The sequence below is a fragment of the Nomascus leucogenys genome, chromosome 9 (assembly GCF_006542625.1).
Source record: "Nomascus leucogenys isolate Asia chromosome 9, Asia_NLE_v1, whole genome shotgun sequence".
NCBI classification, from domain to species: Eukaryota; Metazoa; Chordata; class Mammalia; order Primates; family Hylobatidae; genus Nomascus; species Nomascus leucogenys.
In genome coordinates this window covers 98,502,306-98,529,031 of record NC_044389.1, presented here as the reverse complement: position 1 = coordinate 98,529,031, position 26,726 = coordinate 98,502,306, and the positions used below count along the sequence as shown (strand labels likewise).

General features: G+C 40.8%; 1 protein-coding gene across 1 annotated transcript in view; it reads right to left on the bottom strand.

Moving 5' to 3' along the window:
• RSU1 (Ras suppressor protein 1) overlaps window positions 1-26,726 on the bottom strand; it is a 221,137-nt gene that overhangs the window by 147,391 nt on the left and 47,020 nt on the right. Inside the window, exons 5-7 of the mRNA XM_030819247.1 lie at window positions 19,680-19,798; window positions 17,728-17,810; window positions 17,347-17,461 (exon numbers count right to left, since the gene is read on the bottom strand). Coding sequence (XP_030675107.1) covers window positions 17,347-17,461; window positions 17,728-17,810; window positions 19,680-19,798 — 317 coding nt within the window. The remainder of the gene's footprint in view (window positions 1-17,346; window positions 17,462-17,727; window positions 17,811-19,679; window positions 19,799-26,726) is intronic.

The following is a 26,726-nucleotide window of genomic DNA, read 5'->3' as shown; positions in this document are numbered from 1 at the left end:
AGAAGAAACCAATTCTGTTATTTTGACATTAGATTTCTAATCTCCACGAACATAAGAAAATTTATTTCTGTTGCTTACGTCACCCGGTCTTTGGCACTTTGTTATGGCAGACCCAGCAAACTAATACAGTTGGTCTCGGCTGTAACAGTGCATTAACAGATAAGTTAAAAAGCAATAAAGACCAAGAAATTCTTCTAGGGGTTAAAAACTTGATAATACCAAGAATAAAGATGAAAATTGTCTTAAAGAACATGTGTACATAACATGAAGTCTGATATGCATCCTAATACTGCTATGTCTGCTATGGAATCCAGCCAGTGAATGCAGGGTTGAGGGGATGACCTGAGCAAAAATAACCTCTGGAGGTTGTGTAAATGGGTAAGAAAAGAGCAGAAAAATAATTATACCTTTCCACATTGGCAGTTATCAAAAATTAATCCAGACTTTTACTTCTGGCATTCTGAAGTAACTGGACAAAATGTATAATAGAAATGCTTCTAGATATTGGGCAATGTATTAGTCCATTCTCACACTGCTAATAAAGACATAACCATGACTGGAAAATTTATAAATGAAAGAGGTTTAATTAACTCACAGTTCAGCATGGCTGGGGAGGCCTCAGGAAACTTACGATCATGGCAGAGGGGAAGCAAATATGTCCTTCTTCACATAGCAGCAGCAAGGAGAGGTGCCAAGCAAAAGGGGAAAAAGCCCTTTATAAAACCATCAGAGTTTGTAAGAACTCACTATCAAAAGAACAGCAGCATGGACTAACAGCCCCTGTGATTCATCTGTCTCCCACTGGGTCCCTCCCACATACGGAGATTATGGAAACTACAATTCAAGATGAGATTTGGGCGGGGACACAGCCAAACCATATCAGGCAACAAGCAGCACAGGACTATGATGCGTGAGGGAAGGGAAATGAGTAAGGAAAACTCTACATTCACTCTGGTTTTCTCTGAGAAGCGTTTCCAGACAGCTGTGCAAGAGTGGATCAAAAAATACAGTGGCGATGCTGAATTGAAAGGGCAGAAATCAGAGTTTGAGGCTACTCAAGGAGCTGGAATCTGTGGGGCAAGGTAGCAGGAAAGAAGGAGCTATGAAGAAAAAGAGGCCCAGAAAGCTGCATAGGAATTCCCATGAATCTTTGCCAAAATATTAACTGCAATGTTCAGGACAAGACTCCTCAAGGCTCGGAAAGAAAACACAAAAACTACCAGGGAAAGAACAACCACAAGGAAGATATAACTACCAGGGAAAGACCAACTACAAGAAGACATAAGATAAACAATTACTGGAGTTTTCACAGGACCAGAAAACACTCACACTCTGATGAGCCAGAGTAGAGATGTCACTAAGCACCCTGGTCATGAGGTAGTAATCCCAGATGTCTTAAGAATAGGGTTAATCTAGCCCAGGAGTAAAGCCTAGTAAGGACCAACTCCAACAGGCATTAAAAACCAGCCTTGAAACAATCAAGCTAATCAAAAATTAACGACCTGCTAGAATGAAACTCAACAGACCATAAAGGAAGACAAAAAGAATTCATACAACCAAAAATTTATTCTTAATGTCTACAATACAGTAAAAACCCAAAACCAAAAAACAAACAAAAAAAACCCACAAAAAAACTAGACATGCAGAGTAAGAGGAAAAAAGTGGTTTACGAACAAAAGAAAAATCCGTCAATGCAAACAGAATCAGAAATTGCATTACCAGATAAAAATGTTAAAACAGCAATTTAAAATATGTGCAAAGATTTAAAGAAAAACATGAACATAATAAGGGAAATAAATAGTATCTAAATTGAGAAATGAAATTATAAGAAGAGCTATATGGAAACACCTGCAAGTGAAAAATGCAACAGCTGAAACAATAAATTTTATTAAATATGCTTATCAGGAGATTAGACACTACAGAACAAAAAAAATCACTGAACTTAAAGACAGGGGAAAAGAAACTATCCAAACTGAAGCCAAAAGGAGGATGAGGTGAAGATGCTTGAAAGAAACAAAACAAGATAAAAAGTTTTGTATAAGTGACCTGTGGAAGATATCAAGGGATCTAACATAAGAGTAATGTGAGTTCTAGTAGAGGAGAGAGAGATGGGAAATCAGTCAATCAATCAATCTTTTAAAAAGGCTGAAAATTACTAACTTACCAACCAATCAATTTAAAAAAATGGCTGAAAATTTACCAAATTTTATGAACACTATAAACCCATATATCAGACAAGCTCCATAAAACTGTCAAAAAGGAATAAAGAACATGTTACGTATCAAACTGCTAGAACCCAATGATAAAGAGAAAATTTTAAAAGAGGCCACAGAAAAATAGACACAGAGGACAAAGTAAGAATGACACTAAACAACGCAAACCAGAGACAAGAAAGCACCCTTGAAGCAAGGTAGAAGTAAAAAATATTAAAAACCTGTCAACCTGAAACTTCATATCCTGAAAAAAAATTCCTCCAAAAACTGAAAGCAAAATAAAAATATTTCAGATAAACAAAAGCTAATTAATGACCAAAAATAACTGTACTACAATAAATACAAAAGAAAAAATTCTTCAGGATAATGGTAAATGATACCAGATGGAAGCGCCTATCTACATCAAGGAAAGAAGAGTGTCAGAAATGGTAAATAGAGAAGTGGCAGTCAATTCAAAAAACTTTTTCCTCCTCTCTAAAGTTATTTAAGATAACTAAGTTAAGGAAAAAAAAAACAACATTATTGGGAGTTGTATCAACTAATGTAACCTACCTAACATTTATGGAACACTGATGGGGCACATAAAATTTTTAAGTGTGCTTGTAAAATTCACCAACTGGAGAATATGCAGGCCCATAAAACAAGTCAACAAATTGTGAAGGATTAGAATTATATAGATTATGAATTTTGATCAGGACATAATTTAAATTAGAAATCAGTAACAAAATGTTTCTGATATCTCCAAATACTTGAAAACAAACAAATTCTCAATTTCTAAATAACAGGCCACAGGTCTTACAAAAGAAAACATTTGAAACTGAATAATGAAATTACAGAATGTGTGAGATGCTGCTAAAACAATGGAGAAAAATTTCTAACTTGAAATGCTTATATTAAAAAAGAAGAGGACGGGGACAGTGACTCATGCCTGTAATCCCAGCACTTTGGGAGGCTGAAGTGGGCGGATCACGAGGTCAGGAGATCGAGACCATCCCAGCTAACATGGTAAAACCTCGTCTCTACTAAAAAAAATACAAAAAATGAACCGGGCGCAGTGGCGGGCACCTGTAGTCCCAGCTACTTGGGAGGCTGAGGCAGGAGAATGGCGTGAACCCGAGAGGCAGAGCTTGCAGTGAGCCGAGATAGTGCCACTGCACTCCAGTCTGGGTGACAGAGCAAGACTCCATCTCAAAAAAAAAAAAAAAAAGAAGAAAAACTAAAAATCAATCATTTAAGCTTTCACCTAAACAAGCTAGAAAAATCAGAGCCAGCTGCACTCAGAATGAGAAGAAAAGCAAATTATTGAAATACAAAACAAAGAATAAAATAACTCAGTGAAACTACAACTGGCTATTTGGACCAATCAATCAAAGGGGGGAAAAATGGAAAACACAAATTAACAAATAAAAATGGGGACAACACAGACTAACTCAGAAGAAATGTACTTTTAAAAAAAAATTATTTTAAGTTCTGGGATACCTGTGCAGAACTTGCAGGTTTGTTACATACATATACATGTAGCATGGTGGTTTGCTGCACCTATCAACCCATCAACTAGGTTTTCAGCCGAACATGCATTAGGTATTTGTCCTAATGCTCTCCCTCTCCTTGCCCCCCACCCCCCAACGGACCCCGGTGTGTGATGTTCCCCACCCTGTTGTCCGTGTGTTCTCATCATTCAACTCCCACTTATGAATGAGAACATGTGGTGTTTGGTTTTCTGTTCCTGTGTTAGGCTACTGAGAACGATGGCTTCCAGCTTCAACCATGTCTCTGCAAAGGACATGAACTCATTTTTTATGGCTGCATAGTATTCCATGGTGTATATGGACAACATTTTCTTTATCCAGTCTATCACTGATGGGCATTTGGGTTGGTTCTAAGTCTTTGCTGTTGTAAACAGTGCTGCAATAAACATACATGCACATGTGTCTTCATAGTAGAATGATGTATAATCCTTTGGGTATATACCCAGTAATGGGATTGCTGGCTCAAATGGTATTTCTGGTTCTAGATACCTGAGGAATCGCCACACTGTCTTCCAGAATGGTTGAACTAATTTATACTCCCACCAACAGTGTAAAAGTGTTCCTATTTCTCTACGTCCTCTCCAGCATCTATTGTTTCCTGACTTTTTAATAATCACCATTCTAACTGGCGTGAGATGGTATTTCATTGTGGTTTTGATTTGCAAGAAATGTACTCTTTCTTTCTCTCTCTCCCTCTCTCTCTCTCTCTCTCAATGGAGTTTCACTTTTGTTGCCCAGGCTGGAGTGCAATGGTGTGATCTCAGCTCACTCCACTTCCTGGGTTCAAACAATTCTCCTGCCTCGACCTCCTGAGTAGCTGGGGTCACAAGCATGCGCCACCACACTCGGCTAATTTTGTACTTTTAGTAGAGATGGGGTTTCTCCATGTTGGTCAGGCTAGTCTCAAACTCCCGACCTGAGGTGATGATCCGCCCACCTCGGCCTCTCAAAGTGCTGGGATTACAGGCGTGAGCCACTGCGCTCAGCCAAAATGTACATTTTTAAGACATGAGAATTACTAAAAGATACTAGAGGAAACAGAAAATCTGAAGAGCCTTATATCTAAAAACTGAATTCATAATTCAAAACTTTCCCACAAAGAAAATTCAAGACCCAGATGGCATCAATAATGAATTCTTTCAAACATTCAAAAAAGAAAAATTATCAAATTTTACTCATTTTATGAGACTCGATATTCCTGAAACAAAAACTATACAAAGATACTATAATACCAGAAGAAAACTACAAACTAATATCCCTCATGAACGTGGAAAAATTTTAAGTAAAATACTAACAAATGAAATCCACAAATATATAAAAAGTAAGATACAAAAAATAAAAGCCACACAGACATAGAAAAGGCATTTGACAAAGTTCAACATTTCATGATAAATCATTCTGCAAACAAAAAATAGAAGGGCATTTGTAAAACCTGACAAAGGTTACACAAAAAAAATCTTACAGATAACATAATATTCTATGGTAAATGACTGGATGCTTTCCCCTTAAGATTTAAGACAAGGATGTCTGCTCTTGCCATCTATATTCCACATTGTACTAGAAGTTGCAGCCAAAGTAATTGCCAAGAAAATAAAATTAAAGACATCCAGATTGGAAAGGAGGAGGTAAAATAGCTCTTAGAAAATTCTAAGGAATCCACTAAAAAACAATGAGAATAACTGAGTTCATAAGGTTGTAAAATAAAAATCAATACAATATCCACTGTATTCCCACATACTAGCAACCAACAACCCAGAAGTAAAATTAAGAAAATAATTTCATTTATAATAGCATCAAAAATAATAAAATGCTTAGTAAAAAACTTAGCAAAAGTATAAAACAAACTCTGAAATCTACAAAACATTACTGAAAGAAATTGAAGGTCTAAATAAATGGAAAAAACATCCCATGTTCATGGATCTAAAGAGTTTATATTGTTGAGATTATGATAATCTCTGAAATAATCTACAAATTCAGTGCAATTTCTACCAAAATACAAGTTGGCTTCTTTGTATAAATTAACAAGCTGATTCTAAAACTCATATGGAAACTCACAGGCCTCAAAATAGCTAAAACAATCTTGAAAAAGAATAACAAAGTTGAAACTAACATGCCCCAATTTAAAAACTTACTACAAAGCAACAGTACTAAAGATAGTGTGGTACTGGCATAAGGATAGACATATAAATAAATGAAATAGCATTGAGAGTACAAAAATAAAACTATATATCTGCTGTCAATTGGTTGTTGACAAGGGTGCCAAGACCATTTGATAAAAAGAGAACAGTCTTTTCTACACATGGTGCTGAAACAACAGGACAGCCACAGGGAAAAGAATAAAACTGAATCCTTATCTCATATCACATATAAAAATTAACTCAAAATGGATCAAAGATATAAATGTAAGAGCCGAAGTATAAAACCCTTAGGGCTGGGAGAGCTGGAGGGATGGGAGCAAGAAAGAAAAGGGTACAGCGTTTCATTTTGAGGTAATGAACGATGTTCTAAAGTTGTAGTAATGGTTTTACAACTCTGAACATACTAAAAAACACTGAATTGTACGCTTAGAATGTATGAATTGTGTGGTATGAGCTGCAAAAATATTCAGGTGAAAATTCCAAGGAGAGAGCAAAGATCATGAAGAAGTGAGAGGAGGTTATTGACAGCAGCTCATGAGTGAGTGAGGGTGATAAGTAGCATGGAAACCACGGGTGCCAGATGGGCCTTAAATATTCCTACGGAACATTAAAGAGCTCTAATTGACAAAGGCATACAATCCACTCTGTAATTTTGTAAGATCACCTTGACTACCGGGTGAAGAATGGATTGTAAAGGGAAGGTAGGAAGCAGGAAACCAGTTGGGAGGTTATTCTAGCAACCCAGGTGAGAGATGAGGGTGGCTTAAACCAATGTCTTGGGGAAGCTTACATTCTAGCAGCCATTTTGTAATGTTTAACTATTTGTTTAGCTGTTTCCTTCTTTCAAAGGTTTTCTTCATGAAAGTAAGGGTTATGTATGTTTCATTTAACCAGTGCTCCCCAAACTGAACTGATTACAGAAATACAATGTTTATGGGGTTGGAAGTCAGATTCTGATATGGTAAGATGGATTCAATAGGGGCTGTCCAAGGAGAAGAGCCGATATTTTTAAAACAGCAAATATAAAGGGCAACAGAGATAATACTGGGCGTGTTAAAATCACTCTACATATGTTGAAAAAATGAGCATAAGCTTATTTACTAATATTAGAATGCTATCACCTAAAACTTCACAGGAGTATAAATGGTACAATTAGATGCTTTTGTGTAATAGGTAGTCAACTTATGGAATACTCAGTTGAAAATGTGAAGAATTCTGGAAAGGTCTAAATAAACATAAATATGAAACACTGATCCATGATGTCACGATAAGGCCTAGATTTCTGGTGTTGACAACATGAGGGACAATTGTCACCCACTTCACTCCTTTCAAACTCCCACTGCACTCTGAAAGAAACTCTCACACTCATACACGCATGCAACACCATTTGGGTCTGACTCAGTATAACCTTGCTTTTTTTTTTAACATAGGAACACTATAATATATAGGAGATGCCTCAAAGGGAGAGGCTACATAAATGTAAGATATTATATATGTATTGAGGTGATAACAACTGTATTTACAGACATGCCTCTGGAATTAAAAAAAAAAATAAATTCAGAACGTTACCACTGCCAGCATTTTTCCCAGGGCAAAAATACATTTAGCATCCTGTTAAATCAAAGGAAGTCCACTGCACATAGTGGCAGGCTTTTTCAGCTGGTGTTAACACAGATTGATGCACATGTTCAATACCGCTGAACCTGACGCTGGGCTTCCTGAAATTTATACTACAAAACGGAAACGTTTTATGTGTTGCAACTTCCCACCCCCTTTAAGGCAATAACTCACCAGGCAGAAATATAATTCACTTAGCATTTTAAAAATCCACGCTGAAAACATTTTCCGGGGCTAAAGATTTCACTGAAATAGAATATATAAAACGGAACTTGTTCAAAAATATCATGTAGGAGACTTGACGGGAGTCATTTTTGATTATCAGCTAAGGCCAGGGGAATCAAAGGATATGGTATGATTTTTTGTGAAGTATGGCGAAAGAAATATTAATGCAGAAATAAAATGTAGGAGCATGCAATAAAATCCAAGTCAAAATTCAAAGTTGGGTACAAATATTCCATTCCCAACATTTTCTTTTTCAAATAAAATTAAGGCATATATTTGGAATCACAGCAATCTGTCATCTAATAATAAATTAGGCCTTTTTATTGGCTCAGTTTTGACACATTGATGGGTATACCATTGTGAGGAATGCTTATTTTTGAATTAGAAAGATCTGAACTAAAAACTGGATTCTGTCTATAATAAGCCATGTCAATAATGTGGCCTTAGGCAAGTCACAATCTCCCTTGGTCCCATCATCTTTAAAAAGAGGCCGGAGAGCTCTCCTTGCCTACATTATACAACTGAGATTAAGTGCATGAAACTCTTCTGCAATTTACGATATTCTGCATAAAAACTAAGATACGTCTGTAATTATATCTAGCTTAAAACTAATCTGAAAAATGTTAGTGATCAATTGACAAATTCAATCTTATTCATGTGTAAGTGGCACAGTTTACAATTCCATAAAGAACATCCTTGTCACTTACTGCTCTACCTATTAAGCTAGATCTTCTTTTCATAGTAATAGGATTTAGGCAAGAAAACCAATTCTGATAACAACATAAAGCTGCCTTGGGTTAGGGCAGGTAATTATCCAGAATCAAAAATCTAGTCTAAAAAAATTAACTTTTTTATTATGTATTTGGAGTCTGCTTATTCTAGACATAGTTAATAACCACACTACATCTTTTCTTAAGGAAATAGTTAAAAGATTTAGCCAGGTGGGTGGCTCATTCCTGTAATCCTAACATTTTGGGAAGACAAGGTGGAAGGATCGCCTGAGCTCAGGAGTTCGAGACCAGCCTGGGCAACATAGGGAGACTCAATCTCTGAAAAAGTTAAAAAATTAGCCAGGCATGGTGATGCATGCCTGTGGTCCCAGCTACTTGGAAGGCTGAGGTGCAAGGATCACTTGGGCCCAGAAGGTCAAGGCTGTAGTGAGCCATGATCATGCCACTGCAAGCCAGTCTGGGTGACACACAGCAAGACTCTGTCTCAAAAAAAAAAGAATGAAAGAAAGAAAGAAGAAAGAAAGAAGGAAGGAAGGAAGGAAGGAAGAAAGAAAGAAAGAAAGAAAGAAAGAAAGAAAGATAGATAGATTTCATATGAGAGCTAAACTACTTTGTCCAACTCCAGAAGAGACTTCTTTTTCTACAATGCTTTCAATTTATAATAAAGATTTCAAAAGATGGATTTATATAGCATATTTTAAACATGAAATAAATTACTAATATGTAAACAAGTGACAAAAGCATTATAGTGTAGGCATACAACTGATACAACAAATGAAGCAATTGGTTCACCACAGTGGTTGTTATCACGAATTCTGGGAGAAGGAAAAAAAATCCCCAATGAAATAAGCGCTGTCACAAAAAGTAACGTTAAGACGGTGAGAAATTAAACAATTCGAAAATAATGTTGTCCCTTGCAGAGAGGTAGTTTAAGATCTTAACATGGATAAAGAAGTGAGTCTGACCAGTTAGTGCAAGTACTACAAAGTACCCAACACTTACTAGGAACAAGTTAACAATCATATAAAGGATGTCAAAAAGAAAGAACTGAATGAATGGGCGAATGAGTGAATGAAACAACTAATGGTCCAACCAAAAAGCCAATCACAGAGCTCTCTACATAGAACAACCAGAACCTGCTCCCAGCCTCAATATAAAACTCCCAAGAAAGGCACAGACTTGGAAAATCGCTTGTAATTATAAAATTCTTAGGATGGGTGGACTGCAGGCCTACTCTTCTTGCTGTGTCTTTTGTCTACCCTGAGTACTGGCCATGCAGAATCGCTTCATCTGAGCTCCTCCCTCTTGCCCCTTCTTTTCCCTCGCTTTTCTCTTCTGACCCTTCCTATGTGCCTCAATTTTCACACAGGAGGATAATTCCCAGGCTTTCTTTTATCCACAGGATACATTGACCAATCCCACTGTGTGAGGTGAGACTTTGGCTTTGGATCTACTCTGTTGTTTCTTTCTCACTAAGCACTCAGTAACTAACTGCCTCTTCCCTGTCAAAAGGGTGGGGCTGGGGTGACCTCTCTGCTTAGACTGTTTTAGAAGAGCCCAGGTTTCAGAAAGCTGGCCTCTAAACAGTCAAAGTTTAATAGCATAAAAATCCACTGTGCCCGTATGTGTATGTGCGTGTGTGTTCATTTACCTAACATTCACTGAGCAGCTGTCCTCATTCCTGAATCAAGGCTAAATTCTTTAAGCAGATTATCCTTTTAATCCTCACAAAGAAACCACGAGGTGGGAGCTGTTATTACCCTCATTTTACATGAGGTATAGAAGGGAGGTAAAATAACGTATCTGTTGTAGTCCATTTTCACGCTACTGATAAAGACATACCCGAGACTGGGCAATTTACAAAAGGAAGAGGTTTAATTGGACTTACAGTTCCACGAGGCTGGGGAGGCCTCACAATCATGGTGGAAGGCAAGGAGAAGCAAGTCACAACTTACATGAATGGCAGGAGCCACAAGAGAGAGCTTGTGTAGGAGAGTCCCATTTTTAAAACCATGAGATCTTGTGAGACCCATTCACTATCACAAGAACAGCACAGGACAGACCCACCCCCATGATTCAGTCATCTCCCACCAGGTCCCTCCCACAACACGTGGGAATTATGGGAGCTACAAGATGAGATTTGGGTGAGGACACAGAGCCAAATCATATCAATATCTGAAGGTCACAGAACAAGGCAGTGGGAGAGTGAGGTTTGAACCCAAGCCTAGTGATGGAGAGTCCAGCACTTAACCTCTATCCAAAAATGTTTTAAACCTCTGGATAAAATAAATGGGAACCAGTTGACAGAATGACAATACAGAAGAAAAGATAAACAAGACACTTATAATCAGGGACTTAATTGACCAAACAAAAGAATACTGGATTTTCTTCTTGCCTGCCTCAGTAAAGAAAGTTATTTTTCTTTAGCTTCTTAATGTCCACAGGAAAAGGATTAAGAGATATAACAGAAGAGATTTTTGACTGTACATCCACTCATTGTTAATTCTGTTTATTCTGGAGAATATAATTGAGAGGAAATTCTAAATTCATAACATCCTTTACTCTCTGAAGGGTATTAATATTTGTTTCCACTCTTCACAAGTATGCTAGAAAATACTATGCTTCTCATAGTTACTGTAGCAAAAAATGCTATCGATTGTGGGCACATATTGTAGGGCACTAAGCTGGCTAGCCCCAGGTGTATGCAGCGTTGCAGACATACGTCCCATGGGCTGCTGGGATTGGTGCAAATAAGGTTTTGATGTCTATAGCACTTTGTTTTGTTGCATGCCAAGCAGACCAATGTGATTTTTTTTCCTCTTCTCCAAAGGCAAAATTATTTGGGTAACAAATGCGGGAGAAGAGGTCCCATTATTGCCTAGAAGCCAAGAAACCAGAAACGATTCCAATTCAGAACAAGCAGCAGAAACCATGGAATGCTCAGGAAAGAGAATTATGCAAAACACAGAATCCAGATCTTCAGTTCACACAACAGCGGTCTCATCGGCAGGTGAGAAAATGCAGAAGTGGAACAGAAAACTGCTAAGAAACCCCAGGTGACGCCACCAGCTCCCAAATCACCTTTTTTTTTTTTTTCTGGGTCTGTTGACCTATTCTGAGGATTGGTCAAGGTATATATTGAGTTTCCTTTCTTCACTACCAATGCAGGATTTTTATCCTCTCTACTAATTAATTCTTCCAAGAAATAATATATAAAAGAACAAAAAAGGGGTGAAAGTTCAGTTAGCCACATGGCTGGCTGCTTTTTAGGAGACTGGATGCTGGCTGAAAATACTGGGCAAAAAGAGACTTCTGCATTCAGCCAGGCTCCGGAGGATATTTCAATTACGTGCATTCCACTGTCCTGCCCTGGCCGAGGTAACTGCATATGTCAGGAAGAAGAGAATAATCCCCCATCCCCCATCTGCCTCGTAAGAGAACCTCTTTTTCCTATGAAGCTAAAACACACCACACAGCTCCAGCAATGGGGAGCCATCTGTGGTGTCAACCGAGGTGGCCACAGTCCCTGACTGGCCATGGATGTCTGCCTGGGAGTCAGTCCGACCCATAAACATCCTCGATCCTTCTGGTTTCAGTGTTTAGGAACCACAGGGCTTCAGGCTCAATCCTTCACTCTCTGCAGTCACACACAAGGGATCTCATCCACTTTGTAGCCTTAAATGTATGCTGATAATACCCCAAACTATGTATGCAGCCTAGATCTCTCTTCTGGACTCCAGATTCTTATACCCCATTGCCTTCTCAATGAGATACCCCGAAGGCATCTCAAATTTAAGATATCTGAAACTCAGCTCAGGATGACCTCCTCTCCTCAATCCCTCTCCTAATCTACTCTTCCTATAATCTTTCCCAGCCTTCCAGTTGCTTAGACCAAAATCTCACAGTTAACCTTAACTCTCTCATCCCTTGTCTAAACTGTTACCAATTCGTGTTTTGCCTTTGAAACAGATCCAGTATCCAACCATTACTTGTACCACTACCACTACCATTTGGATGAAGCCAGCACCTACTCCCACCAGGATTGCTATGATAGTCTCCTATCCCTCGGACTCTCCACTTCCACCCTTGCCCTCTGCCCTCCAGCCTATTTTCAGCACAGCAGCCAAAGAACGCCTCTGAAAAACAGTCAGGGGCTGTACACCATGACTCATGCCTGTAATCCCAGTGCTTCAGGAGGCTGAGGCAGGAGGATCACTCAAGCCCAGGAGTTTGAGACTAGCCTGGGCAATACAGCAAGACCCCATCTCCACAAAAAACTGAGAAAATCAGTGGGGCATAGTGGTGCATGCCTGTAGTCCCAGCTACTTGGGAGGCTGAGGCAGGAGGATCGCTTGAGCCTGGGAGACAGAAGCTGCAGTGAGCTGTGATTGCACCACTGCACTCCAGCCTGGGTGATCACATGAGACTCTGTGTCTAAATAAGAAAGTCAGATCATGCTATGCCTTTGCTCAAAACCCTTCAATGTCTTCCCATTTGTATCAGTTTCCTTTTGCTGCTCTAACAAATGACTACAAGCAGTGGCTTAAAATAATAGAAAGCTAGTCTCTTACTGTTGTGGTGCACAAGTCCAAAAACTGGATTTTATGGAGCTAAAATTGAGGTGCCAATAAGGCTGCATTCCTTCTGGAGGCTTCGGGGTTGCAGGGGGGAAATCCAGCTGCATACCTTTCCAGTTTCTGGAGGCTGCCTGTATTTCTCGGCTTGTGGCCCCTTCCACAAGTGACTCCAGCCTCTTGCTCCTGTCACCATGTCTTCTACTACCTCTGACCCTCCTTCCTCCATCTTACGAGGCCCCTTGTGATTATACTGGGCTCACCTGGGCAATCCAGGATAATCTCCCCATCTCAAGACTCTAAAGCCCATAAGCAAAGTCACTTTCCCTATATAAGGTAACAAATTCTCACATTCTGGTGATTAGGACGGAAGCATCTATGGGAGTGCCCATTTCACACGGAGTAAAAGCTCAAGTTCTGACAATGTCCTACTAGTTCCCATGTGAACCAGACCCCATTTCCTGTCTAAGCTCATTGCTTACAACTCTCTCCCCTTTACTCACTCTGTTCCAACCACACTGGCCTTGCTCTTCCTCAACACAAGCCCACCCAGGACCTTTGCACTTACCATTCTCTCCGTCAGGAGACCTCCCTCCTGCCTTTAAGTCTCTGCATAAAGGGCACCACCCTATGATTATCCCTTCCCTAGCTGGGCACTCCCTTCCATGCTCCATTTTTTTCCCAGAGATCTTTATATCACATATCTGTCATTCATATTCTCTCTCTCTTTCTTCTGTCCTCTCCCACTAGAACATCATCAATAATGCATGTTCTGTCCCTTGTCCTAATCCCTAGCAAATACCAGGGGCTCAACAAACAGCTGTTGAATAAGTGACTCTTACTTTACGGGAAAAGGCAAGTTCCTTGGACTCAAAGATCTGCCCTCAAATAGGAACTTAACTCGAATGAGTAAATGAATGAATGGGTACACGAGACTCAACTTGCATCTCATTTTTTATAGGTATATAGACTAATATGAAAGCAAGTGCTTTACTACTTAAGAACCAGACATAACAGTTTAAATAGCTTATTCAAAGATACACAGTAAAGGTAAAGTAATACAATCACATATTAAACCTCCAGCCAAGCCCCTGACTTTATTTTGCTGTGTCCCTGCACGTTCTCAGACCTGACAAATCAGAACTCGCCTGGATACTCTTGCTTGGCTGAAATACCAGTACCAAAAAGGTTACAAGTCAATAAACTCTGGATTTATTATGAAAGGAAATTTCACAGAAATCTCGAAAGCACTTATCTCCTGTATTCAGATATGTAAAAAATATACAGGGAGAGATCATCATCCAAACTTTAAAACACCCCCAGAAGCAAACCTGCAGCATGAGCTTCACGTGCATCATCAGTGCCCAGCACTGCCCATCAGCCAGCCCGCAGCAGCATCCAGATGGTCACCTCAGGTGTTGGGGACACAAAGAAACCAAAGACGATCCCATCCTGGGGCATGTTTACTGAGGGGAAAGAGACACGGGGACAATGCAACTGGCTTGGAAAGGGCCAGCGATTTGTGTTGCAGAGGCCATCTCAGCTGCATTTTGCAAAGTGTTATGCTAGCCTTGCTCACATGCCGGCAAAGCCCACGCCAACTCACCATCCAGCAACATCTCTCCGCCTGCCTTTTCGGGAGAGTGTGCTGGGGTTGTGTTTTGTTCAAACTTGGAAACTGCATTTCTAGGAATCCTCTTACCAGCATATGGGTGGCAAAGAGGACCTCACTGTGATCAGGAAGCTGGACCCAGAGGAGGGACTGCCAGGTTCAAATCTCACCTGAGTCACTAGCTGTGTCCCCACAGACTTGTCACCAACCAACCCTCTCTACGCCTCAACGTCCTCACCTCTAAAAAGTCTGCTTATAATTCTTACGATAATTGTAAGTGATACTGCAGGAAAAAACTTACACTGGTTGCAATTCCAGGCCTTAATAGATACTACCTATTATTATAATAGCTGTTACTATATTAGTATATTAATCTTTTTTTAAAAAAAATCATTCAAAAATAAATAGTACATTTGTCTCCATCTTGAGTTTTGCTTGTGACAGTGACTTCTAAAGGTTTATCACTTACTTACAACTAAGTGTCTATAATCAGGAAAAACTGCTATCAGGCAAATGTTAAGATTAAGCTTTCCTAAATACGGCTGGCAAAAATAAATTCATTTAAAGCCTTCCCCATCAATTCTACACCTGAATAAAAATATACATGATTTGTTAATGGAAAGCCTTACAGAAATGTTGAACAAATATGACCTCATGCAGTATTTAAATAAGATAAGCAAAATGAGTAAGAATTTAAAATATATACATAGGCATGCGTAGGTTCAACTAGACATTTTTGTGGCAAATTACTGTCTGATAAAATAATTGTTTAATATCCTACGTTGCCTCACTGCTTGAAAAATGAAATAAGATCAAATGACATCAAAATACACATTTATTTTTCCGTTCCTACTAACCACGCTAACCAAGGATACATGTCAGAGGCATTAAGTGAGCTTTATACCAAGTTACACAAGAATTCACCTCACACATGGAGATTCTGATTTAGTAGGTTGGGGAGGGAGCAAGTTTTTGAGTTCTGCAGAAGCTCCCCAGCTATTACTAATGCTAACATCTGTGGTGATTAACCACTGTACAAGATCTCTTTTTTTCTTCCCCCTTTCAACAGGGTCTTGTTCTGTCACCCAGCCAGGAGTGCAGTGGCACGATCACGGCTCACTGCAGCATTGACCTCCCAGGCTCAAGTGATCCTCCCACCTCAGCCTCCCGAGTAGCTGGGACTACAAGGCATGCACCACTATGTCCAGCTAATTTTTTGTACTTTTTGTAGAGATGGGGTTTCACCACGTTGCACAGGCTGGTCTCAAACTCCTGGGCTCAAGCTATCTGCCTGCTTCGGCCTCCCAAAGTGCTGGGATTACAAGTGTGAGCCACCGTGCCCGGCCCAAGATCTCTCCTCTAACAAGAAGTTTTTTGCCTTGAAAATGTTTGCAAAAAGCGTTTCTTGATTCTGTCACCCTGCTCCCAAAGCAATACTGGACTACTTGCAACTCAGTGAAGAGAAGCGTTGAGTTGCTCCTCAGCCCGTAAAAAACCATTAAATAATCCTCTGGTCTTTTAACACTAACAAGAGAGCTAAGGGAAATGGGAAGAGAGGAGGCGGGACTTCCCAGCTGGTCCACAAAATCACGTGACTGCCTTCCGTTTAGACTAATATGGCTGCCTACAGAACTCTAGGTGCTGATAGGCATGCTGTGTCTCAGCCTTCCTATGCGTAACCATTAGCCACATAAGCCTGCTCATAACCTTCCTAACATCCTGTCATCCAAGGTCCTTGCTTCATTAATTCATTCAGTCAGTGTTTTCTGCGCACCTACTATACCCCAGGGAACAAATGCAAAAATGTCCCTGCCCTCCTGGTGCTTGCATTCTAATTTCTAACAAAAGGCCTCTTCAAACCGCCAGACTTGTTTAAAGAACTGCTTCCTCAATATGTTTCTTAAAAATGGTGGTATTTTGGAGTAGAAAAGTAAATAATCGCAGTTTGAGAAAACGATGTGGTTTCAAAGGATTGAAGAAATCAGAGGCTATGGGGGGTCTGCACAAGAAAAGTAAGGGAACTTGTGAACCTTTTGCAGTGGAACGAAGCAGTAACAATTACTGGCTTGGAGGTTATTTCTGGAGGGGGACATAAACCCACTCTGAAAATAGGAACGACCTGGCAGAGGAACAGGATTAGGATTCAGTGGCCAGGAGTAGGATCCATTCCCAGCAAGAACATATTTAACAATTCCTACTAAAGATGGGATCAGAAGAGAGGCAAATTCATGACCCGCAGAGGTATTAACATGTTCAAGTAGCCGTAACAACTACTTTAATTATTTGGTAAAAGTTTTTCCAGGTCAATAAAAATTTAAGCAGTTAAAAAGTAAGAGTGATACTTAAAGTTATTAATAACCAACCAAGACCCAGAAAGCTTACCCAGCTAGTCAATGAGGAGCCACGGATAAGGCTCTTACTACTAATCCCGTGCTTTTTCCACTACATCACGCAGGGAGCTGAGCGGGGTCATCTTTCATCAGCAGTTTCTAAGACACGGGACACTACAGCTGCAGAACACAGGATTGGGGAAGGTCAAACCTACAACAGCTAACTCTGGTCAATGAAAAATGGTTCTCAAATGATCAGAACTGGGTGCCTAGGTGGAGAGTAGCCGCCAAGAGGAGACAGGTTGTTCAGAATTGCTACATTAGGATAATTGTTATTCATGAAACCCAGAACTAAGTTTATTCATCAGCAACCTTACCTAGTTCTGGGGGCAGAACGGTGAGGCGGTTCCCCTGAATGTGGAGCTCTTTAAGCTGGGTAAGCTCCCCGATTTCCTTAGGCAGCGATATCAGGTCGTTATCCCTAAGGCTGAGCTAAACAGAGGAAAACAAGGAGGTGTCAACATATTTACACATTAAAAGGTGCTCCACAGAAACTCTCATCCTCTCTGTCCTCTCTTCTACTAAAGCTCAGTCCTTTCCATTATTTACAAGTGCCGGCGGATAATCAAGAAACACTATCAGGAGTAGTGGTTTATTCCCACAAAACAAACCTTACTCCTGCTCAAATTGACTTGATTCTACCCCTACAAGGCTGCAGCAGTGAATTGATTTTCTAAGAATTTAGATAAATTACTTACTATCTGCAACTTTGTGAGCTTCCCAATATCTGGCGGCAGGATTTCAAAATCGTTGTCACTTAGATAGAGTGCACGCAGGGTGGCTGCAAATTAAACAGCAATATATAAACAGGGTGGCATGGAACCCAACCATTTGAGATCTGATCAATACGAGGGAGTCAGCTTTGATTAATAACCCTGGCTTGGTGAAAAGCCTTTGACATACCTAGGGCTCCCAATAATAACAAGCAGGTCAAACTTAGATTTACTGGCTTATTGTGTAGCTGGTGTGTCCAGGAAAACATCTATATCCAAGAGGAATGACGCAATTAACAACTGTGGGTGCCAGCATTTTGGCGCACAGAGTTTCAGCACATTTTCAAAAAATATTGCTATTTTTCTCATAGATTACTTTTGATTCGCATGTATTTCTCCATTTGCATCCAAAGTAAAACAAAGAACACTACTGTGCCACTTTTATGGATACCTAGGGAAAAGGGTTCTTTCAAGAGAAAACAAGTCTGTTAAAATAGACCTTTTCCTATGTAAATAGCACTGTGGTACAAATTAATGAAAGACTTTCTGGTGATGGAGGCTGTAACCACAGCTCCTCAGTTCCATAATCTGACTAATTATTATTACTTGTTTCTACAGCCTTAAGGACAAAAGTAAATGAAGACAAAGAGGCTAAAATAATGACAAGAAGTTAACAGAGTAAATCCTAACTTAAGAATATCAGTAGTCAGAAATTTGTTCATAATTATTACACAATGATAATACGATTCCAATCTAATGAAGGCTAAAATTCTAAAGCATCTGTTTATCCTCAGCCAAAAAAGCTGAGTATAATTAGATACATGTTTTGTTTACCAGTATTTATTTTTTAGAGACAGAGTTTCGCTCTGTCACCTAGGCTGGAGTGCAGTGGGTCACTGCAGCCTCAAACTCCTGGCCTCAAGCACTTTTTCCACCTCAGCCTCCCAAGTAGCTAAGATCACAGGCTCATGCTACTATGCCTGGCTACTTTTTAAATTTTTATTTCTAGAGACGGGTTCTCTCTATGTTGCCCAGGCTGGTCTTAAACTCCTAGCCTCAAGTGATCTTTGTAGCTGAGACTCCCGAGAAGTGCATGTTAATATAACATGATAAAAACAGTTGCTCCACTGCCCAAGAAAATATTTTATAGTTGGTTTCATGTGCTTGAGAAAGTCACAGAGTGGTAATGCACATAAGGTAAAAAATAAAATTTTAGAGACCAGCTCTGAAAATTCAGATTTTCTGAATGCCATACAAGTTACTGTTTGAAGAAATAGAACACTCACTTAAGGGAAGCAAACCTTTGCCCAAAATAGTGCATGAGTTCCCAGAAGAAATCATTTTTTAATTTTCAAAAGCATCTCCAGCAAGAAATTTGTTTGCATATGAAAGAATAAAGTGTGTTCACCTGTGGCCAATAATGTCTTAATGCCTGTGTACTGGATAAATAGGTCAATAAGAGTACTTTTTAAAAGGCTGAAAATAAGAATCCTGGCTGGAAAATTTAAAAATTCTGTTAGTGGTTTATTAATAAATATTTTTTATAAATAATTGATTGGAATATCCTGAACAAATATCCTACAAAGAATTAATAGCAACATAGGAAGATACTTTTTTTTTTTTTTTTTTGGCATGCTATTTAAAAAGAAAGTCAAGTCTCTTAGCTAAATGTGAGGCTTGATCTCATTTAGGTATATAATCTCTCTCAGAATGTTAATATGACATTACTAAGTCCACTTCAGCCCAATGGTGTCACATAACGATATATCAAATGCACATACTGCTGAGCTATGAAGGAATATTCAAAAGGAGTCTCTAAAGAAAAAATCATCTCTGTCCAATAATTTCTCTTGGAGTTTGGGTCCTGGCAAATAAATTTCCCTCTCAGAATGCAAAGTACAAGGTTGAGGAGATTTATAGAATTGAAAGTTTCTTACTCAGGTAGAAGAAGTTTCCAGGAAGAGAATTTTCACTCAAGTTGTTGTAAGTCAAGTCCAGAACCTCAAGAGCTGGCAGGGAGCCGAAGCCTCGTGGCAAAGTGTTCAGCCTGTTCATGCTGTTGCAGGGGGACAAAAATCTATGTCATGACACCAAAGACACGTTCATACAGACTATCGAGGGCACCTCTGTTTCAGAGGCTGAAAGTGTAAGACAGTGCCATGATCCTAGAGTCACTTTATACTTTATTTTTATTTATTTTTTTTTTTTGAGACAGGGTCTTGCTCTGTTGCCTAGGTTGTAGTGCAGCGGCACGATCTCAGCTCACTGCAGCCTCAACCTCCCCAGGCTCAAGAGAGCCTTCCACTTCAGACTCCCAAGTAACTGGGACCACAGGTGCACACCACCACGCCCTGCTAACATTTGTATTTTTTGCAGAGATGGGGTTTTGCCATGTTGCTCAGGCTGGTCTCAAACTCCTGAGCTCAAGCCTCAGCTAGGCCTCTCACCTAGGCCTCCCAGAATGCTGGGATTACAGGCGTGAGCCCCCATGCCCATCCTATTTTTTTTTAATTAAAAAAGCATTTAATATTTACAATGACAAAGATTGTACATACTTATGGTGTACAACATGATGCTTCTGATATATGTATAATCCATCGTGGAATGGCTTAAATCACACTATTTAACATATGCACTGCCTCACATGCTTGTCATTTTTTTTGTCTTTTGTGGTGAGACTGCTTAAAATTAACTCTTAGCAACTTTCAAGTATACCACATATTGTTATTAACTGCAGTCACCATGACGTACAATCCATCTCTTGAACTTATTTCTCCTAACTAAAATTTCATGTCCTTTGGCTAACATCTCTGCAATTCCCCTCTCCCTCCAGCCTGTGGTAACCATTTTATTCCCTGTTTCGATGAAGTTTACTTTTTTACATTCCACACGTAAGTGAGAAGGTGTGGTATGTTGTCCTATTTAGACTAATAATTTCAGTCAGGCAGCTTATATGTTCTTGAAACACTTGAAAATTTCTTAGTTGTTATTTTCCTCCAACGGTGAAACTTAATCACTGCTTTACACAAAAACTCAAACCATTACAAAATATCTTTCCTTGTAAAGAACACCTTCCTTAGGAACGTAGCGATAATATCTCAAAATATACACATGAAGCTTTGTAGTTTTCAGACTTTTGCTTGATTTCATTCCATTTATTCCTTTTTGGAGGGAAAATCATGTTTTTGTTCGACAACTGCTAACACTGAAAATTATCTTCAATTAGAATGATGATGGCCAGGGGCTGGAGGGAGGGGGAATGGAGAGGTGTTGTTTAATGGGCATAGGATTCAGGTTTGCAAGATGAGAAAATGCTGGGGATTGCCTGAACAACACTGTGAATATACTTAACACCACTGAACTGTCTACTACAAAGACGGTACATTTTGTGTGCATATTATCACAACCTAAAAAACTTTAAAATCATACAACTGACCCTTGAGCAACATGGGTTTGAACTGCCTGGGTCCAATGACACATGGATATTTTTTTCTTCTGCCTCTGCCCCCCCGAGACAGCAAAACCAACCCTCCTCTTCCTCCTCAGCCCACCCAACATGAAGAGGATGAAGACCTTTAAGATGATCCACTTCCACTTAAAGCACAGTAAATGCTCTTTCTTTTCCTTATGACTTTCTTAATAACATTTTCTTTTCTCTAGCTTCCTTTATTGTAAGAATGCACAATAGAATACACATAACACACAAAATATGTGTTCATCAACTATTTCTAGTTTTGATAAGGCTTCTGCTCAACTGTAGGCTATTAGGAATTAAGATTTTTCGGAGTCAAAAGCAATGTGTGGATTTTTGACTGCATGCGTCACTGTGTTGCTCCATCAACCCATGTGTTAATCAAGTGTCAATTATGTGTGAGTGTGTGTGGGGTGTGTGTTGTGTGTGTTTGAATGTGGTGTTGTGTGTGGTGTTATGTGTATGTGTATCTGGGTGTTTCGTGTGGTGTGTGAGGGGCATGGTGTGTGAAGGGCGTGTTGGGGGGCTGTGTGTGTGGGGTGTGTGTGGTGTGTGGGGGGGTATGGGTGTGGTGTGGTGTGTATATAGGGTGTGTTTGGGGGTGTGGTGGTGTGTGTGTACAGTGTGTGTGTGGTGTGGTGTGTGTGCGGGTGTTTGTACATGGTGTGTATGTGGTATAGTGTGGGTGTGTGTGCGTGTCTCCAGTGAAGTGTAAGGGAATTTTTTTCTACACTATCTTTTATCCTTTCTTCAAGCCCCTTATTTTTCTTATTGCAGTTCCCTTCGAGCATACTTAAAAGCCAATTTTTTTAAAAAACTTTAATAAAAGTTGACAGATATTGAAAGGTGGAAGGGACTGTGACAATAAAAATCATTCTAGCCATCGATCCTTCTCAGAACACATCCAGCTCCGTCCAGCCCTACCAAGTGGGCCTCACCAGAAACAGCTGACAGCAGAGGGGGCAACCAAAAGGGAAACAGGGGTTCCCCTGTCAGGCAGAAAACGTCCCAGACAGACTACACCCAGCAAAACTACCTCCACGACTATCTACTGCCACGACAGCAAGAACAAACATTCTCCATCAAGTCACAATTTTTGAAGCACATTATGGCAAGTACTTCGCTTGTTCACTAAAACTACCTTGTAATACAGGCAAGATGGAGCTTGTCATTAACGCTGAGATGAAAAAACAGCGTAAGAGAGGGTAAGGAGAAAAGACTTCAGAAGTGACTGATGAAGGTGACATGTGTCTGGAAGCACCCCATACCACACAGAGGCCAAAGCTGCTCCAGACCCTTGGGCTCCGGTGCAAGGATTCTGAGAAAAACTGCAAGCCAAAGAGAGGACGGCAGAGAAGCACATACTAGGTGCTTCTGTCTTTAAATGCTGCTTTAAGTTATGTTTTTGAAAACTGCTGATTCCTTAACATTTTTCTCTGCAAATAAATACACTTTTGCAATATTAGGTAGAGGAAATCCATGGTTAGACAGGCTTACAGGGAAGAGGCATCTCACCTGAGACAGCTCCCACTCAATCTCCAGCCCAGAGCAGGCCTGGAGCGCCTCCACCTCCTGGTGGCAAGAATCTACTTAATTGCAGGTTCCTTTTTCCTTTGAGTGAAAACCAATACCCACAACATGTAAGGAACACAGCAGAGTCCCATGTGTAGCTGACAGCAGTAAGTAACAGTAGTAGGCACACCACCCTGGGCGGGCAGAAAGGAAGCCGTTAAACAAATGCTGAAACTTCAGAAGAACTGCTAGCAACAGCCCCAGCTACAAAGTGGGCAAGGAACTGCAGAGACTTCTGGCCACCTCTCCGGACGCCAGCCCAGGTGCATGGTGACCTGGTGGCATCTCTCTCTGCAGAATGAAGGATGGAACATGCTGGCTGTCCCCCCTCCCCACAGCAGGTGCTAACATCCACCTCCCTCCATCCACATTTCGACATGTAGGAATTCCGTGCTCAGGGCCCCGCTCTGACACTGCTAGCAATCAAGGTTTCCATGAGAGGCTACAGGGGGCGTAGGAAAAGTATGGAGCTTTAAGGTAGGAGACAGCTAGGTGAGGAGACCGGCTCCAGCACTTGCTAGCTGCGTGACCTTCACCAAGTTACTCAGCTTCTCTGAGACCCAGTTTCCTCAACTATAAAATGAGGCTGACAACACCTTCAGGGCAGGATCATTGAGAGGATAAGAGAGAAAATATGTGAAGCACCCAACACCCAATCCATGGCTCACACGTGGCTTCTCAGGGAATGAGAGCTGTTGCTAGAATTATTTTTCAAAAGCTTTGAGAGAAAATTTTGATTCAGTCCTAAGCGAGCAAGCTCACCTCATGACAAGCCACTCTGGATAGTCCCAGCTATCAAGTGTGGTTTTCTATTTGTGCCACACTTGCTTAATCTCAGGCGACTTCAGGTGTTTAAACATAAAGCTTCGCAGGGCTCGGCTATGCCAAGTGGTATCAATTATTTTGTTTCCATGGGAAGATTTTTCAAATGCATGTTGGAAGTGGGCAGATGCCTGCATATGATGGAGAAATTGATAAAACTAGGGGGTTTCAGGCTATTTCAGCATCTTTTTTTCCTTTTCTTCTAAAGCCCCAGAAACGTCTGTACTAATGCCCCCTTTTCAGAGCAGTTTCTTCTCTGCAGGTGGTCCTGAGCACCACCAGCTTCAATGATACCTTCTTATCTAAAGGCACTAATTTTTCTCACCTCCACAGTGACCTACTCACACTTATCAAAAGTAAAAATTTAAAAAAAATCCAGGCTGAGCCCAGTGGCTCACGTCTGTAATCCCAGCACTTTGGAAGGCCAACACAGGCAGACTGCTTGAGCTCAGGAGCTCGAGACCAGCCTGAGCAACATGGCAAAAACCCGTCTATGCAAAAAAAAAAAAAACCTACAAAAAGTAGCCAGGCGTGGTGATGCGCACCTGTGGTCCCAGCTACTCAGGAGGCTGATGTGGGAGGATCACTTGAGCCCAGGAAGCATAGGTTGCAGTGAGCGGAGATCATGCCACTGCACTCCGGCCTGGGTGACAGAGTGAGACCTTGCCTCAAAAAATAAATAAATAAATAATCCAAATCCATAAATACCCAACATGGGACTTAATAAAAACTTCTGTGTTTATGAGACAAGCTCTAGCAACAAACGAGGTCAAACGTTATTCCCGAATAGTTGGGCACGGTGGTCCTGCAGTGAAGTTACCCTAGAAATAATCACCAGCATGGATAATTGTTGAAGCCATATCAACCTATGTGGCTTCACATTTTTTGGAAAATAACTCCATGAAATAAACCGCATTTAAAGAACTGAGAACAGAACTAAACTTTCTTTTATTTATTCAGGTGGCCTAAAATTCTCTCATGTCTTACAATCATCAGAATAAACTGTAAATACTGTAAACACTTTGAAAGCAAATTCTGATGGAGGGTGCCTTTTGGGTCACACATACAAGTGGCTTCCCATCTCCACTTTGTGATCTCCTGTGTGTATGTTTTTCACCCTAGCTCCTTAGAGTAAGGAGTCCTCCCTATAACCTGCCTCACTGTGTGAGTATAATTCTTCATGCCATTTGAGGACAGAGTATCCTTTAGTGAAATCCATCTTAGCTCCTTTCTCAAAGAACTGGGAGTTTTGTTCAAACTTTGACAACTCTGTCTATGTAGCTATGTAATTAAATACAAAAAGCTTTACACAATCAATACAGCACCGACAGCCAAAAATGCAAACAACTCCAAAGAGAACAAGAAGGCAACTAAGATGCATTCGTTGAAAAAGAAAAGTTTAGGGCCGGGCGCAGTGGCTCACGCCTGTAATCCCAGCATTTTGGGAGGCTGAGGCAGGTGGATCACCTGAGGTCAGGAGCTCCGGACCAGCCTGACCAACATGGTGAAACGCCGTCTCTACTAAAAATACAAAAGTAGCTGGGTGTGGGTGGGTGCGCTTGTAATCCCAGCTACTTGGGAGGCTGAAGCAGGAGAATTGTTTGAACCCAGGAGGTGGAGGTTGTAGTGAGCTGAGATCGTGCCATTGCACTGGAGCCTGGGCAAAAAAAGCGAAACTCCAACTCAAAAAAAGAAAAAAAAGAAAAGTGTACGACTCTGTCCTCTGCTGCCTCAAACCAAAATATTAGTAAAGTCAAAAAAGAACAAAATCTGAGCTTACTATCTTCTTCCCAAACCTGTCTCCATCTGTTATATTTTTCAGCTGCCCAACACAGAAATGTAGGTATCATTCCATGCCATCAGTTACTGTCTGTCAACGTTACCGCCTGTATATTTTTCACATAAAATCCCCCCCCTGCCTCCACTGTCACTGTCCTAGTTCACATGGGACATGAAACTCGTGTTCTTACTGGTCTCCTAACCTCTAGTTTACCTCCCTCCACCCTCTTCTCCATACTCTTTCACAGGGAAATCTGACCATATCTCCTATCTGCTACTCTGCTATGCAAATTTCTCAACGGTCAGTATAAAATTGGAGCTCATTTGTTTATTTTTATTTTTTTTTTTTATTTTTTTTATTTTTTTTGAGACGGAGTCTTGCTGTCGCCCAGGCTGGAGTGCAGTGGCACGATCTCAGCTCACTGCAGGCTCTGCCCCCTGGGGTTCACGCCATTCTCCTGCCTCAGCCTCCCGAGTAGCTGGGACTACAGGCGCCCGCCACCTCACCCAGCTAATTTTTTGTATTTTTAGTAGAGACGGGGTTTCACCGTGTTAGCCAGGATGCTCTCGATCTTCTGAACTTGTGATCCGCCCGCCTTGGCCTCCCAAAGTGCTGGGATTACAGGCATAAGCCACCGCGCCCAGCCTATTTATTTATTTATTTTTGAGATGGAGTCTCACTCTGTCACCTAGGCTGGAGTGCAGTGGTGCAATCTCAGTTCAATGAAACCTCTGCCTCCTGGGTTCAAACGATTCTCCTGCCTCAGCCTCCCAGGTAGAGTAGCTGCGATCACAGGCACGTGCCACCACACTTAATTTTTGTATTTTTAGTAGAGACGAGGTTTCACCATGTTGACCAGGCTGTTCTCCAACTCCTGGCCTCAGATGACCTGCCAGCCTCAGCCTCTCAAAGTTCTGGGAATACAGGTGTGAGCCACCATGCCCGAGAGGAGCTGGTTTATTTAGCACAGAGCACTTTTCTTAGCACTTTTTACGCCCTGTCATTATTATAAACATTTATTTGGTTATAGTTGGTTTCCCCAACTGTAATGGAAGCTCCATCAGGGCTGGATGGCCAGTAGCTAGAACAATGCCTGGTACACGGTGGGGAACTTGGTAAATCCTCATTCACTGAACAGCAGACATCCAGGTGCCCTGTCTAGCCTGACCTCTGACCTTACAGCCGCCTGCCTCGCACTTTATACTCAACAGTGCCAAAAAACTGACAATTCCTAGGCCCCAGGCAGGCAGTGCTGTGAGCGTTTAAATATGTCATTCTCAGCCGGGCGCGGTGTCTCATGCCTGTAATGCCAGCACTTTGGGAGGCCGACGCGGGCGG